This window comes from Oncorhynchus tshawytscha, linkage group LG18 (genome assembly GCF_018296145.1).
Source record: "Oncorhynchus tshawytscha isolate Ot180627B linkage group LG18, Otsh_v2.0, whole genome shotgun sequence".
NCBI lineage: Eukaryota > Metazoa > Chordata > Actinopteri > Salmoniformes > Salmonidae > Oncorhynchus > Oncorhynchus tshawytscha.
Window position 1 is genome coordinate 4,956,196 of NC_056446.1, and position 15,012 is coordinate 4,971,207.

General features: G+C 44.9%; 1 protein-coding gene across 2 annotated transcripts in view; it reads right to left on the reverse strand.

Annotated features, from left to right (window-relative positions):
* Positions 1–13,998, reverse strand: part of negr1 (neuronal growth regulator 1) — a 382,271-nt gene extending 368,273 nt beyond the window's left edge. For both annotated transcript variants that reach the window (XM_024377660.2, XM_024377658.2), the window contains exon 1: positions 13,560–13,998. In XM_024377660.2, coding sequence (XP_024233428.1) covers positions 13,560–13,729 — 170 coding nt within the window. In that variant the 5' untranslated portion in view covers positions 13,730–13,998. The remainder of the gene's footprint in view (positions 1–13,559) is intronic.
* Positions 13,999–15,012: the final 1,014 nt, after the last annotated feature.

Sequence of the window (15,012 nt, forward strand, 5' to 3'; positions counted from 1 at the left end):
ACTACGACCAAGATGTAATGCAAATTGTTGGTAAATTACTAGTTAAACTACATGTAGTTCACTACTCCCCAACACTGGCATGCACCCGATGTATGTCTATGGTGTGTACTAGTGCAGGCACCTGATCTGAGCCATAAAGGAGACTAGGCATCTACCACTATCAGATTAGGGGGGGGTGTAGCCTGTTTTTTGTTCCCCCAACTTTGGTTCTGAAACCACCTTCATCCACTAATTAACTTGTAATTTTTGAAGATTAAGCTTCCTCGTTATGAAATTATCAACTTTACTCTGTATTAGAGTTCGATCGATTAATCGGAATGGCCGATTAATTTGGGCTGATTTCAAGTTTTCATAACAATCGGAAATCGGTATTTTTAAATGATTTTTTTTTAACGTTATTTAACGAAGCAAGTCAGTTAAGAACACATTCTGACGGCCTAGGAACGGTGGGAACCTGTTGTGACTTGGGGACAGTATTTTCATTTTTGGCAAAAAAAATGTTCCCGTAGTAAACGGGATATTTTGTCAGGACAAGATGCTAGAATATGCATATAATTGACAGTTTAGGATAGAAAACACTAAAAAGTTTCCAAAACTGTAAAGATATTGTCTGTGAGTATAACAGAACTGATGTTGCAGGCGAAAGCCTGAGAAAAATCCAATCCGGAAGTGCCCCAAGTTTTGAAAGCGCTGCGTTCCAGTGAGTCCCTATTGAGCTGTGAATGGGCTATCAACCAGATTACGCTTTCTACGTATTCCCCAAGGTGTCTACAGCATTGTGACATAGTTTTACGCATTTATGCTGAATAATAGCCATAGGCGGCTACATTGCGCAAGTGGTCACCTGATGCCCCCAGAGAGATTCTCGCGTAAAATACAGAGGTAGCCATTACTCCAATCGGTCCTACTGAAAAACTAATTGTCCCGATGGATATATTATCGAATAGATATTTGAAAAACAACTTGAGGATTGATTATAAACAACGTTTGCCATGTTTGTCGATATTATGGAGCTAATTTGGAATTGTCACACCCTGACCATAGTTTGCTTTGTATGTTTCTATGTTTTGTTTGGTCAGGGTGTGATCTGAGTGGGCATTCTATGTTGGATGTCTAGTTTGTCTGTTTCTGTGTTTGGGCCTGATATGGTTCTCAATCAGAGGCAGGTGTTAGTTATTGTCTCTGATTGGGAACCATATTTAGGTAGCCTGTTTTGTGTTGGGTTTTGTGGGTGGTTATTTCCTGTGTTTGTTGCACCAGATAGGGCTGTTTCGGTTTTGCCACATTTCTTGTTTTGTAGTTTATTCATGTATAGTTTCATTATTAAAGAACCATGAATTATAACACGCTGCATTTTGGTCCGCCTCTCAAGGAAGGAGGACTGGATATGGGAGGAAGAGTTGGACGGAGAAGGACCCTGGGCACAGCCAGGAGAATATCGCCACCCCAAAGAAGAGCTGGAGGCGGCGAAGGCGGAGAGGCACTGGTATAAGGAGGCAGCACAGCGGCGTGGATGGAAGCCCGAGAGTCAGCCCCAAAAATGTATTGGGGGTGGCACACAGGAAGTATGGCGAAGCCAGGTAGGAGACCTGCGCCAACTTCCTGTGCTTACCGGAGGGCGAGAGAGACCGGGCAGGCACCGTGTTATGCTGTGGAGCGCACGGTGTCCCCGGTGCGGGTGCATAGCACAGTGCGGTACATACCATCTCCGCGTATCAGCCGGGCTAGAGTGGGCATCGAGCCAAGTGCCATGAAGCCGGCTCTACGCATCTGGTCTCCAGTGAGTCTCCTTGGGCCGGCTTACATGGCACCAGCCTTGCGGATGGTGTCCCCGGTTCGCCTGCATAGCCCAGTGCGGGCTATTCCACCTCGCCGCACTGGCAGGGCGACCGGGAGCATTCAACCAGGTAAGGTTGGGCAGGCTCGGTGCTCAAGAGCTCCAGTGCGCCTGCACGGTCCGGTCTATCCAGTACCACCTCCACGCATCAGCCCTCCGGTGGCAGCTCCCCGCACTCGCCCTGAGGTGCGTGTCCTCGGCCCAGTACCAACAGTGCCGGCACCACGCACCAGGCCTACAGTGCACCTCGTCTGTCCAGCGCTGCCAGAGCCTCCTGCCTGTCCGGGGCTGCCAGAGCTTCCGCCCCTCAGTCCAGAGGCGCCAGAGCTCCTCTGTCCAGCGTTGCCAGAGCCTTCCTCCTCTCCAGCGTTGCCGGAGCTGTCCGTCTAAACAGCACCGCCAGAGTCTCCCGTCTGTCATGAGCCGCCCGTCTGTCATGAGCCGCCAGAGCCGCCAGTCAGCCGGGATCCGCCAGTCAGCCGGGATCCGCCAGAGCCGCCAGTCAGCCGGGATCCGCCAGTCAGCCGGGATCCGCCAGAGCCGCCAGTCAGCCGGGATCCGCCAGTCAGCCGGGATCCGCCAGAGCCGCCAGTCAGCCGGGATCCGCCCGAGCCGTCAGTCAGCCGGGATCCGCAAGAGCCGTCAGTCAGCCGGGATCCGCCAGAGCCGTCAGTCAGCCGGGATCCGCAAGAGCCGTCAGTCAGCCGGGATCCGCCAGAGCCGTCAGTCAGCCGGGATCCGCAAGAGCCGTCAGCCAGCCGGGATCCGCAAGAGTCGTCAGCCAGCCGGGATCCGCAAGAGTCGTCAGCCTGTCCCGAGCTGCCCCTCTGTCCCGAGCTGCCCCTCTGTCCAGTGGGGTCATGTAGAAGGGTCACCATGGTTAGGAGGCCACGGAGGCAGACAATGAGGCGGACTAAGACTATGGTGAAGTGGGGGCTACGTCCAGCACCAGAGCCGCCACCGCGGACAGATGCCCACCCAGACCCTCCCCAATAGGTTCAGGTTTTGCAGCCGGAGTCCGCACTCCTTTTGTTCACCTGATATAGAATTCCTCACAATCAAATGCCGACCGCATTATCTACCAAGAGAATTCTCTTCGATCATAGTCACAGTCGTGTATATTCCCCCCAAGCAGACACATCGATGGCCCTGAAAGAACTTCATTGGACTCTATGTAAACTGGAAACCACATATCCTGAGGCTGCATTTATTGTAGCCATGGAATTTAACAAGGTTAATCTGAAAACAAGGCTCCCAGATTCTATCAGCATGTCGATTGTGCAACAAGGGCTGGCAAAACCCTAGACCACTGTTATTCTAACTTCCGCGACGCATATAAGGCCCCCCCCTCCCTTCGGAAAAGCGGACCACCACTCCATTTTGTTGCTCCCAGCCTATAGACAGAAACTAAAACAGGAAGCACCCGCGCTCAGGTCTGTTCAACGCTGGTCCGACCAACCGGATTCCACGCTTCAAGACTGCTTAGATCACGTGGACTGGGATATGTTCCGCATTGCGGTGAACAACAACATTGACGAATACGCTGATTCGGTGTGCAAGTTTATTAACAAGTGCATCGGTGATGTTGTACCCAACCAGAAACCGTGGATTGATGGCAGCATTCGCGCAAAACTGAACGCGCGAACCACTGCTTTTAATCAGGGCAGGTGACCGGAAAAATGTCAGAATACAAACAGTGTAGATATTCCCTCCACAAGGCAATAAAACGAGCTAAGCATCAGTACAGAGACAAAGTGGAGTCACAATTTAACGGCTAAGACACGATGTGGCAGGGTATGCAGTCAATCACGGACTACAAAAGAAAAACCAGCCCCGTCGCGGATCACGATGCCTTGCTCCTAGACAGACTAAACAACTTTTTTGCTCGCTTTGAGGACAATACAGTGCCACTGACACGGCCCGCTACCAAAACCTATGGGCTCTCCTTCACTGTAACCAAAGTGAGTAAAACATTTAAACGTGTTAACCCTAGCAAGGCTGCAGGCCCAGACCGCAGCCCCGGCCGCATCCTCAGAGCATGCGCAGACCAGCTGGCTGGTGTGTTTACAGACATATTCAATCAACCCTTAGCCCAGTCTGCTGTCCCCACATGCTTCAAGAGGGCCACCATTGTTCCTGTTCCCAAGAAAGCTAAGGTAACTGAGCTAAATGACTACCGCCCTGTAGCACTCACTTCAGTCATCATGCTGCTTTGAGAGACTAGCCAAGGACCATATCACCTCCACCCTACCTGACACCCTAGACCCACTCCAATTTGCTTACCGCCCCAATAGGTCCACAGACGACGCAATCGCCATCACACTGCACACTGTCCTAACCCATCTGGACAAGAGGAATACCTATGTAAGAATGCTGTTGATCGATTACATTCAGCATTTAACACCATAGTACCCTCCAAACTCATCATTAAGATCGAGACCCTGGGTCTTTGACCCCGCCCTGTGCAAATGGGTCCTGGACTTCCTGACCGGCCGCCCCCAGGTGGTGAGGGTAGGTAACAACATCTCCACCCCGCTGATCTTCAACACTGGGTCCCCACAAGAGTGCAATCTCAGCCCTCTCCTGTACTCCCTGTTCACCCACGACTGCGTGGCCATGCACGCCTCCAATTCAATCATCAAGTTTGCAGACGACACTACAGTGGTATGCTTGATTACCAACAACGACGAGACGGCCTACAGGGAGGAGGTGAGGGCCCTCGGAGTGTGGTGTCAGGAAAATAACCTCACACTCAATGTCAACAAAACAAAGGAGATGATCGTGGACTTCAGGAAACAGCAGAGGGAGCACCCCCCTATCCACATCGACGGGACAGTAGTGGAGAGGGTGGAGAGTTTTATGTTCCTCGGCATACACATCACGGACAAAATCAAATGGTCCACCCACACAGACAGCATGGCGAAGAAGGCGCAGCAGCGCCTCTTCAACCTCAAGAGGCTGAAGAAATTCAGCTTGTCACCAAAAGCACTCAAACTTCTACAGATGCACAATTGAGAGCATCCTGTCGGGCTGTATCACCGCATGGTACGGCAGCTGCTCCGCCCATAAACGGAAGGCTCTCCAGAGGGTAGTGAGGTCTGCACAACGCATCACCGGGTGCAAACTACCTGCCCTCCAGGACACCAACAGCACCCGATGTCACAGGAAGGCCAAAAAGATCATCAAGGACAACAACCACTCGAGCCACTGCCTGTTCACCCCGCTATCATCCAGAAGGCGAGGTCAGTACATGTGCATCGAAAGCGGGGACCGAGAGACTGAAAAACAGCCATCACTAACATTGAGTGGCTGCTGCCAACATACTGACTCAACTCCAGCCACTTTAATAATGGAAAAATTGATGTAATCATTTTATCACTAGCCACTTTATATTATATAATGTTTACTTACCCTACATTACTCATATATGTATATACTGCACTCTATACCATCTACTGCATCTTGCCTATGCCGGTCGGCCATCACTCGTTTATATATTTTTATGTACATATTCATATTCATTCCTTTACACTTGTAGTTGTTGTGAAATTGTTAGGTTAGATTACTCGTTGGTTATTACTGCATTGTTGGAACTAGAAGCACAAGCATTTCGCTACACTTGTATTAACACCTGCTAACCATGTGCATGTGACAAATAAATCAAATGTAAGGGGGAAAAAAGTGTTTTCTATTCAACTGCCACTATAACCCCCTTTCGAATCGTGGTGGAAGAACCCCCTCAATTGAACCTCGGATTTATTATATGACTGCACTGAATAGCCTACTTACGGTACACCCCTCTTTTGACTACATTAGACTGAATAGGCTAATATTTTACAGGCTTTATCATCTATAACGTGCCATGTCAATATCATATTCATAATGTCAATTCTTACAAATGTATATTCAAGATATAGGCTAAGCATACCTATGCAGCAGGCTACAGTTTAGCACAGTTTACATTTGTTTAGGCCTATAATCGCTTTCTTGGAGGAATGGATTTCCTTTAATACCTTACCAGTTTTTCCTTCAAGAGAAGTGTCCCTGCTGTCCCATGCTATAGTTTACTTAGCCATGCAGAACATTTAATGTGAAGAGTTAAGGCTTATCCGTCAATCTCAATGGCATCACACCAGTAAATAATGTAGAAGATGAGGGTGCATGGAAGTGATGATCCCATTGATGGTGCGCTCTCCATGGCAGCCGAGTGGCTGCCATGGAGACCTATATTTGGCATAACTTATTTAATTCATCACAATCCCAGTGGATCAGAAGTTTACATATACTAATTGAGTGTTGTGTAGCATTGCCTTTAAATTGTCTAACTTGGGTCAAACATTTTGGGTAGCCTTCCACAATAAGTTGGGTGAATTTTGGCCCATTCCTCCTGACAGAGTTGGTGTAACTAAGTCAGATCGTAGGCCTCCTTGCTCGCACAATTCCTTTCAGTTCTGCCCACAAATGTTCTATAGGATTGAGGTCATGGCTTTGTGATGGCCTCTCCAATACCTTGCCTTTGTTGTCCTTAAGCCATTTTGCCACAACTTTGGAAGTATGCTTGGGGTCATTGTCCATTTGGAAGACCCATTTGCGACCAAGCTTTAACTTCCTGACCGATGTCTTGAGATGTTGCTTCAATATATCCACATAATTGTCCTCCCTCATGATGCCATCTATTTTGTGAAGTGTACCAGTCCCTCCTGCAGCAAAGCAACATGATGCTGCCACCCCCGTGCTTCATGGTTGGGATGGTGTTTTTCGGCTTACAAACCTCCCCCTTTTTCCTCCAAACATAACGATGGTCATTATGGCCAAACTGGTCTGATGAAACAAAATAGAACTAAGGACATTTCTCCAAAAAGTACGATCTTTGTCCCCGTGTGCAGTTGCAAACCATAGTCTGGCTTTTTTAATGGTGTTTTTGGAGCAGTGGCTTCTCCCTTGTTGAGCTGCTTATGTCGATATAGGACTCGTTTTACTGTGGATATAGATACTTTTGTAACGGTTTCCTCCAGCATCTTCACAAAGTCCCTTTCTGTTGTTCTGGGATTGATTTGCACTTTTCGCACCAAAGTACATTAATCTCTAGGAGACAGAACACGTCTCCTTCCTGAGAGATATGACGGCTGCGTTGTCCAATGGTGTTTATACTTGCGTACATTTGTTTGTACAGATGAACGTGGTACCGTCAGGCATTTGGAAATTGCTCCCAAGGATGAACCAGACTTGTGGAAGTCTACAAAAAAAATCAAATCCTGAGGTCTTGGCTGATTTTCCCATGATATCAAGCAAAGAGGCACTGAGTTTGAAGGTAGGGCTTGAATTACATCCACAGGTACACCTCCAATTGACTCAAATGATGTCAACTAGCCTATCAGAAGCTTCTAAAGCCATGGCATCATTTTCTGGAACTTTCCAAACTGTTTAAAGGCACAGTCAACTTAGTGTATGTAAAACTTCTGACCCACTGGAATTGTGATACTGTGAAATAATCTGGCTGTAAACAATTGTTGGAAATATTACTTGTCATGCACAACGTAGATGTCCTAACTGACTTGCCAAAAATATAGTTTGTTAACAAGAAATTTGTGGAGTGGTGGAAATAAAAATGAGTTTTAATGACTCCAACTGTATATCTCAGCAATTGATCCTCCAATGGACTATTCTATTCTAATAAACTCCCCAAAATTGTCTTTTTTTGTCTGAGTTTTGTGAGGAATCACTGGGTTTCGTGAGGAATCACTGGTTCAGAAACCCCTTTGAATGTAAAATGCACCAGATACATGAAACTATGCAGTCATGCATGGCATAAAACCAACAATAACTGATTCAGAATACAAGGCCCCTTGTTAATGACGGAAAAGGACCCCATTAGGAAAATGGCAAAGTTTTTAGGTCATTAAAAAAGATTAAAGGTCCAATGCAGTCAATTTTAATCGCAATATCAAATTCTGGGTAACAAATAAGTACCCTGTTATCAATTAAAATGTAAAAAAAAGTCAAAAGTTTTAAAAAGTTTAAAAAGTAAAAAATAAACAAAAATAGCTTATTAGCTATTAGACAGACATTTCTCAAGCAATAATGTTGCTAGGACCTTCTGGGAATGGGAAAACTATCTGTTATAGGCAGAAAGGTTTGGTACTCTTTCTTATTGTTCTATTAACTAAATTTACCAAAACCTCCATCCCACCAAAACAAAACAAAACAATTCCAGGCGGTCTTTTCAAACAGCTTACACTTAAAGGGCATTATCATAATTTTCACAATATTATTCCAACCTCATAGTGTAGAAAAATATATAACACCTAGGAAAGTCAAGTTTTGACTGCACTGGGCCTTTAAAAAGAAGATGCACATGCGGACAATTCCTTTTGTTCCAAGAGCCCTAGCCATTTAATTGATATGGACCCATTGTCCAACATAAATCAGGGAGGCAGGGGGAACACAGAAGGCCACAGTAATGCAGCATTAAGAATTGAAGAAGAGGGAGAAATAATGAACACATGACAGAGTGAACATTCCTCTTGGGAGCTCTTCTATAATACAGAGGCAATGACTAATTGTATGCTTCTGGGTTTGTCACCATTTGAGAATGCTCACCATTTTCTTCCTGTAATCAGCTTCAGGAGAATGGAAGAAATTGCCTTATAATAGTCTAAGGTCTGGAAAAAGAGGGTCAGCGACCTCGGACAGTTTTATGGTTGCAGTCTCTAGCTACATGGTTGTTTGAAACCTTCCTGAAAACAAAGGCCCCAGTGTACTGGACAAGTCCAATCCGAGCTTCATTCGGATTTTGAAAAACAGTCAGTTTTCTGAATACCCCTTATCGCAGTGCAAATATCAACACATCCAGTCATCCTGGTGATAACGATAAGCTGCAATTAGATGCAAGGCAGAGAGGCAAGTAGAGCAGCTTAAGAGCTTTCCAGTATCCATTAGTTTAACAGAGTTGAACAGAGTGAAATGATAACGCCACACCGACTGCATACACACAGAAAATGCATTGAGTTTCAAATCAGAAATAGGTTATTTTGCCTATAATTGGCATCGTGAAATGACCTCTTAATTCATTTCAAAAACCCCGCCAAGGACCTTCAAAATGGTCCCCATATCCATTTCCAGTCTGTCAGAGCTGCACAGAGTCAATGACCCGGTGGTTGTGGAGTGGTAAACTTGTTTGTTGAGCTGATTCATACCACAGGGATAATCTCTAGCCCAATGAATCATTGGGATTCAGGCACAGCTTCTGCCACTGATCACAAGCAACCCAGATTGACACCAGGGAATTAGACTCTTCTCTAGAGAGATCGTCTGAGGTGTAAGTCGGTTTGACATGACAGCCGTCGGGCAAGCAGAGAATAGGGCAAAAATAGTGCACTCCATCATCGCTGTTGCTAAGGTAATTTTGTAATGAGCGCCATCAACTATTAATCACAAAATAACTAACAATATCTCATCACTGCTATTCACAGGCAAAGCCAGACAACCAGATGGAATTTAGCTTTTTTAATTCAATACATAAAACCTACAACAAAATGCATGAGTTTTATCACTTAAATTAAATAGTCCTTCGTATTCAGGTCCGCATCTTCTCTTTAAAAGAGAAGGCCCAGTACTGTTAAAAATGTTTTTCTTTTGTGGAATTGTGAAAATGATGATAATATACTTTCAGTATAAGAGCTGTTCGAAAAGACCGCCTGAAATTTCAGCATCTTTTGGTGGGACGGAGTTTTGGCCTGCCTGGTGAATTATACTGAAAAATATATATAAAACGCAACATGTAAAGCTTTGGTCCCACGTTTCATCAACCAAAATAAAATATCCCCGAAATGTTCCATACAAACAAAAGCCTTATTTCTCTCAAATTTGAAGCAGAAATTAGTTTACATCCTTGTTAGTGAGCATTTCTCCTTCGCCAAGAAAATTCATCCACCTGACAGGTGTGGCATATCAAGAAGCTGATTAAACAGCATGATCATTACACAGATGCACCTTGTGCTGGGGCAACAAACGGCCACTCTAAAATGTGCAGTTTTGTCACAAAACATAATGCCCCAAATATGCCACCTCCAACGTAATTGTACAAAATTTGGCAGTACGTCCAACCAGCCTCACAACCGCAAACCACATGTAACCACGCCAGCCAGGACATCCACATCTAAAAAAAGAAACATCCACTGTCAACTGCATTCATTTTCAGCAAATTTACATGTGCAAACATTTGTATAAACATAACAAGATTCAACAACAGACATAAACTGAACAAATTCCACAGATATGTGACTAACAGAAATTGAATCATGTGTCCCTGAACAAAGGGGGGGGGGTTAAAATCAAAAGTAACATTCAGTATCTGGTGTGGCCACCAGCTGCATTAAGGACTGCAGTGCATCTCCACCTCATGAACTGCACCAGATTTGCCAGTTCTTGCTGTGAGATGTTACCCCACTCTTCCACCAAGGCACCTGCAAGTTCCTGGACATTTCTGTGGGGGGGGGGACATGCTCAATGGGATTGAGATCCGGGCACTTCGCTGGCCATGGCAGAAGACTAACATTCCTGTCTTGCAGGAAATCACGCACAGAACGAGCGGCATGGCTGGTGGCATTGTCGTGCTGGAGGGTCATGTCAGGATGAGCCTGCAGGAAGGGTACCACATGAGGGAGGAGAATATATTCCCTGTAACATACAGCATTGAGATTCCCTGCAATGACAACAAGCTCAGCCGATGATGCTGTGAAACCATGACGGACCCTCCACCTCCAAATCGATCCCGCTCCAGAGTACAGGCCTTGGTGTAATGTTCATTCCTTCGACAATAAACGCAAATCCCACCATCACCCCTGGTGAGTCAAGACCGCGACTCATCAGTGAAGAGCACTTTTTGCCAGTCCTGTCTTGTCCAGCGACGGTGGGTTTGTGCGCATAGGCGACGTTGTTGCTGGTAATGTCTGGTGAGAACCTACCTTACAACAGGCCTACAAACCCTCAGTCCAGTCTCTCTCAGCCTATTGCGGAAAGTCTGAGCACTGATGGAGGGATTGTGCGTTCCTGGTGTAACTCGGGCAGTTGTTGCCATCCTGTACCTGTCCCACAGGTGTGATGTTCGGATGCACCGATCCTGTGCAGGTGTTGTTACATCTGGTCTGCCACTGCAAGGATGACCAGCTGTCCTTCCTGTAGCACTGTCTTAGGCGGACATGGCAATTTATTGCCCAGGCCACATCTACAGTTCTCATGCCTCCTTGCAGCATGGCTAAGGCACGTTCACGCAGATGAGCAGGGACCCTGGGCATCTTTCTTTTGGTGTTTTTCAGTAGAAAGGCCTCTTTAGTGTCCTACGTTTTCATAACTGTGACCTTAATTGCCTACTGTCTGTGAGCTGTTAGTGTCTTAACGACCGTTCCACAGGTGCATATTCATTAATTGTTTATGGTTCACTGAACAAGCATGGGAAACAGTGTTTAAACCCTTTACAATGAAGATCTGTGAAGTTACTTGGATTTTCACAAATAATTTTTGAAAGACAGGTTTGTGAAAAAGGGACATTTCTTTTTTTGCTGAGTTTAGTTTCTTGACCTGTGGGATCGTCTGAGACCAGCCATCCGGGCAGCTGATGAAACTGAGGAGTATTTCTGTCAAGAATAATGCCCTTTTGTGGGGAAAAACTCATTCTGATTGGCTGGGACTGGCTCCCCAGTGGGTGGGCCTGGCTCCCAAGTGGATGGGCCTATGCCCTCCCAGGCCCACCCATCCATGACTGCACCCCCATGTCCAGTCATGTGAAATCCATAGATTAGAGACAAATTCATTTATTTCAATTGACTGGATTGTCGCATTTATATTTTTGTTCAGTATAGAATGTGGAGAAAGGAAAGTACAGGTGCGTCAAAGCTTGGACCAAGAATGAAAAACAGCTTCTATGTCCAGCCCAAATAAGACAGTTAAATAGTCACTACTAGCCGGTCTCCGCCCAGTACCCTGCCCTGAACTTAGTCACTGATACTAGCTGACTAGTACTCTACCCTGCGGCCCTATGTACATAGTCATGCATCACTGGTCACTTTTTAATGTTTACATACTGTTTTACCCATTTCATATGTATATACTGTATTCTAGTCAAGGCTAATCCTAGATAACTACTGCTGTACACACATGTCCTATTTATATACTGGCCACACTGTCTATATACACACACACACACACACACACACACACAGTACCAATCAAAAGTTTGGACACCTACTCGTTCAAGGGTTTTTCTTTATTTTTACTATATTTAAGAATAAGTTTGATGTCTTCACTATATGAAATCAAGGTAGCCACCCTTTGCCTTGATGACAGCTTTGCACACCCATGGCATTCTCGATAGATAGATAGATAGATAGATAGATAGATAGATAGATAGATAGATAGATAGATAGATAGATAGATAGATAGATAGATAGATAGATAGATAGATAGATAGTAAGAAATGTCTAATTAGCGGTGCGGACTAGTAGCGTTTCAATCTGTGATGTCACTTGCTCTTAGACCTTGAAGTAGTTGTTTCGAGGGTGACTGTTGTCGATGTGTGCAGAGGGTTCCTGGTTCAAGTCCAGGTTGGGGCGAGGAGAGGGACGGAAGCAATACAGTTACATTGGTGCCGTGACCCTGATCACTGATTATTGCGGAGAAGGAGTTCAAAGGGGAGGGGGAGGGTCAGATAAGGAGTTCAAAGGGGGGTGAGTGTAACCGGTCTGAAATGGCTAGTTAGCGGTGCGCGCTAGTAGTGTTTCAATTGGTGTCGTCATTTGCTCCGAGACCTTGAAGTAGTTGTTTCCCTTGCTCTGCAAAGACTGCAACTTTTGTGGAGCGATAGGTAACAATGATTCAAGGGTGACTGTTGTCTATGTTTTTTTGTGTGCAGAAGGTCCTTGGTTCAAGCCCAGGTTGGGCGAGGGACAGAAGCAATACTGATATATATATATATATATATATGACTCTGACATTGATCGTTCTGATACTTCTCAATTTCTTTTCATTTTGGGGGATTTGTGTGTACTTTCACTGCACCTGTGATAACATCTGCAAAATATGTGTATGTGACCAATGAAATGTTATTTCATCAATAGCCTACCCTATTTTTCTGAAGTCAATCATGTCTTAAGGAGGCACTGTAACTAGCTTGCTTACAACTTGTGATGAGTGTGTTGCAGAAATAAATAGGCCTATACTAAAACATTTACAAATGTTTGCTACAGAGGCAGTTAGTATGTTATGAATTTCGAGATATGAATTATGAAAGCCATTTTTTTTTGCAAGGGGGAGTGCCCTTTTTTCATTTTGAGCACCTGCCCCCAGAAAGGTCTGTGCATGGCCCTGCATACAGTGCAGATAAATTCTTCAAATTCATTATTTTACACAATATCTCATAACAGCACTGGAAAACAATGGTTGGCCAACCCCTGACCAAAATGGCTGATCCCATCATAGTTAGGTTCCTCCATTCTACGATTCTAATTCTATGAAAAAAAAACACACGGGCTAAGAATGGATTGTTTTTTGTAGCGCGAGTGACCCAGTTTAGAATTGCTAACATTGAATGCAAAACTGAAATGTATCAAATTATAGGCTGCTTATTGTTTGGTGTCACAGCACTATTTGGTTAGATATTGAAACTCTGTCGTCCGTGAATGCAGAGACAAGAGGGAAATTGAAGCTGCTTTGCTTGTTTTCCTACCTCAGGAGAGCCGTATCGCCTTGTCGGGTGACCACACTTTCAATCGATGCATAGTCCACAGTTTGTCCAGCGGGTAAGCACGAAGGCAAAAAGCAGCACAGACTGAGAATTATAGCGGTAAGCCATTGACTGGAGACACACACATCCTGCACCGCAATCATTATGTCCATCACAGCTGGATTGTATATTATCCAAGTCGCATGAAAACCTTAAAGCAAAGCTTTTATTCCCACACTTTCCTCCTCAAAAGCCTAAAGAAATGGCGCGTCGTATAATGTAGTTTTCCAGGTTTGTTTTGTTGGAGCCGTAGCCTACTGTGCGCGAGCAAGTGCAGCCTACTCTCCAGTGGCTTGCACACCATCTAGTGAAGAAATGCGATAAAATGGGAGCAGACCTAGCGGCAGACAACTCCCAGGCTCTGATCCTGTTGCCATGCGGCCGTTTCCCAGGCAACCTGTTCCCAGTGGTTCGTGATAGAGCAGTTAAAGGGTTGTCACTAGTTACCACAGCCAGACAGTCAAAATATCATCACAAAGAATGATCAAAAATGTGTTTTTTTTGTCTTCATTTAATCTTAGGGTTAGGCATAATGTTCGTAGTGTGGTTAAATATGGGGTTAAGGTTAGAGTTTCGTTTAAAATAAGAGTTTAATAAGAGAGATTGTAGCTATTTATAGGCGGGGTTTAGCCATAATGATGATTTTGTGGCTGAGGTAACTAGAGATGACCCAGTAAAGGTGCCACAGTACTGTCTACATCACTACCTAATAAGCAATTAAAGATCGATTGGAGAATCATCCTCAGGGACAGATCGAAATTTACTGGGGGGAGGGGTGATCAAAAATAGGGGAGGGCTGTAAAAATGATTTATTTTTGGCTTTGGGGGGGGCACATGGGAGGGTAGTGCATTTTTTTCCCTGGTCTACTCGTATTTTGCCAATAAACAATGGCCTGACTTACGTTTGATATTACCCTAATAAAGTTTAGAAACTTTTGTGAAGTTATGGTATGACTGATATTAGTTTTATTTTTCTATATCTGTATAGTAGACCCAGTAGCTGACAAATAAATGCTTGTTGTGGCATATCTCTCTGGGGTCAGACCTAAGCTTCTCTTCCTTTACAGTATCTCTACACACATATATACAGTGGGGCAAAAAAGTATTTAGTCAGCCACCAATTGTGCAAGTTCTCCCACTTAAAAAGATGAGAGAGGCCTGTAATTTTCATCATAGGTACACTTCAACTATGACAGACAAAATGAGGGGAAAAAAAACAGAAAATCACATTGTAGGATTTTTTATGAATTTATTTGCAAATTATGCTGGAAAATAAGTATTTGGTCACCTACAAACAAGATTTCTGGCTCTCACAGACCTGTAACTGTTTCTGGCTCTCCACTCGTTACCTGTATTAATGGCAACTGTTTGAACTTGTTATCAGTATAAAAGACAC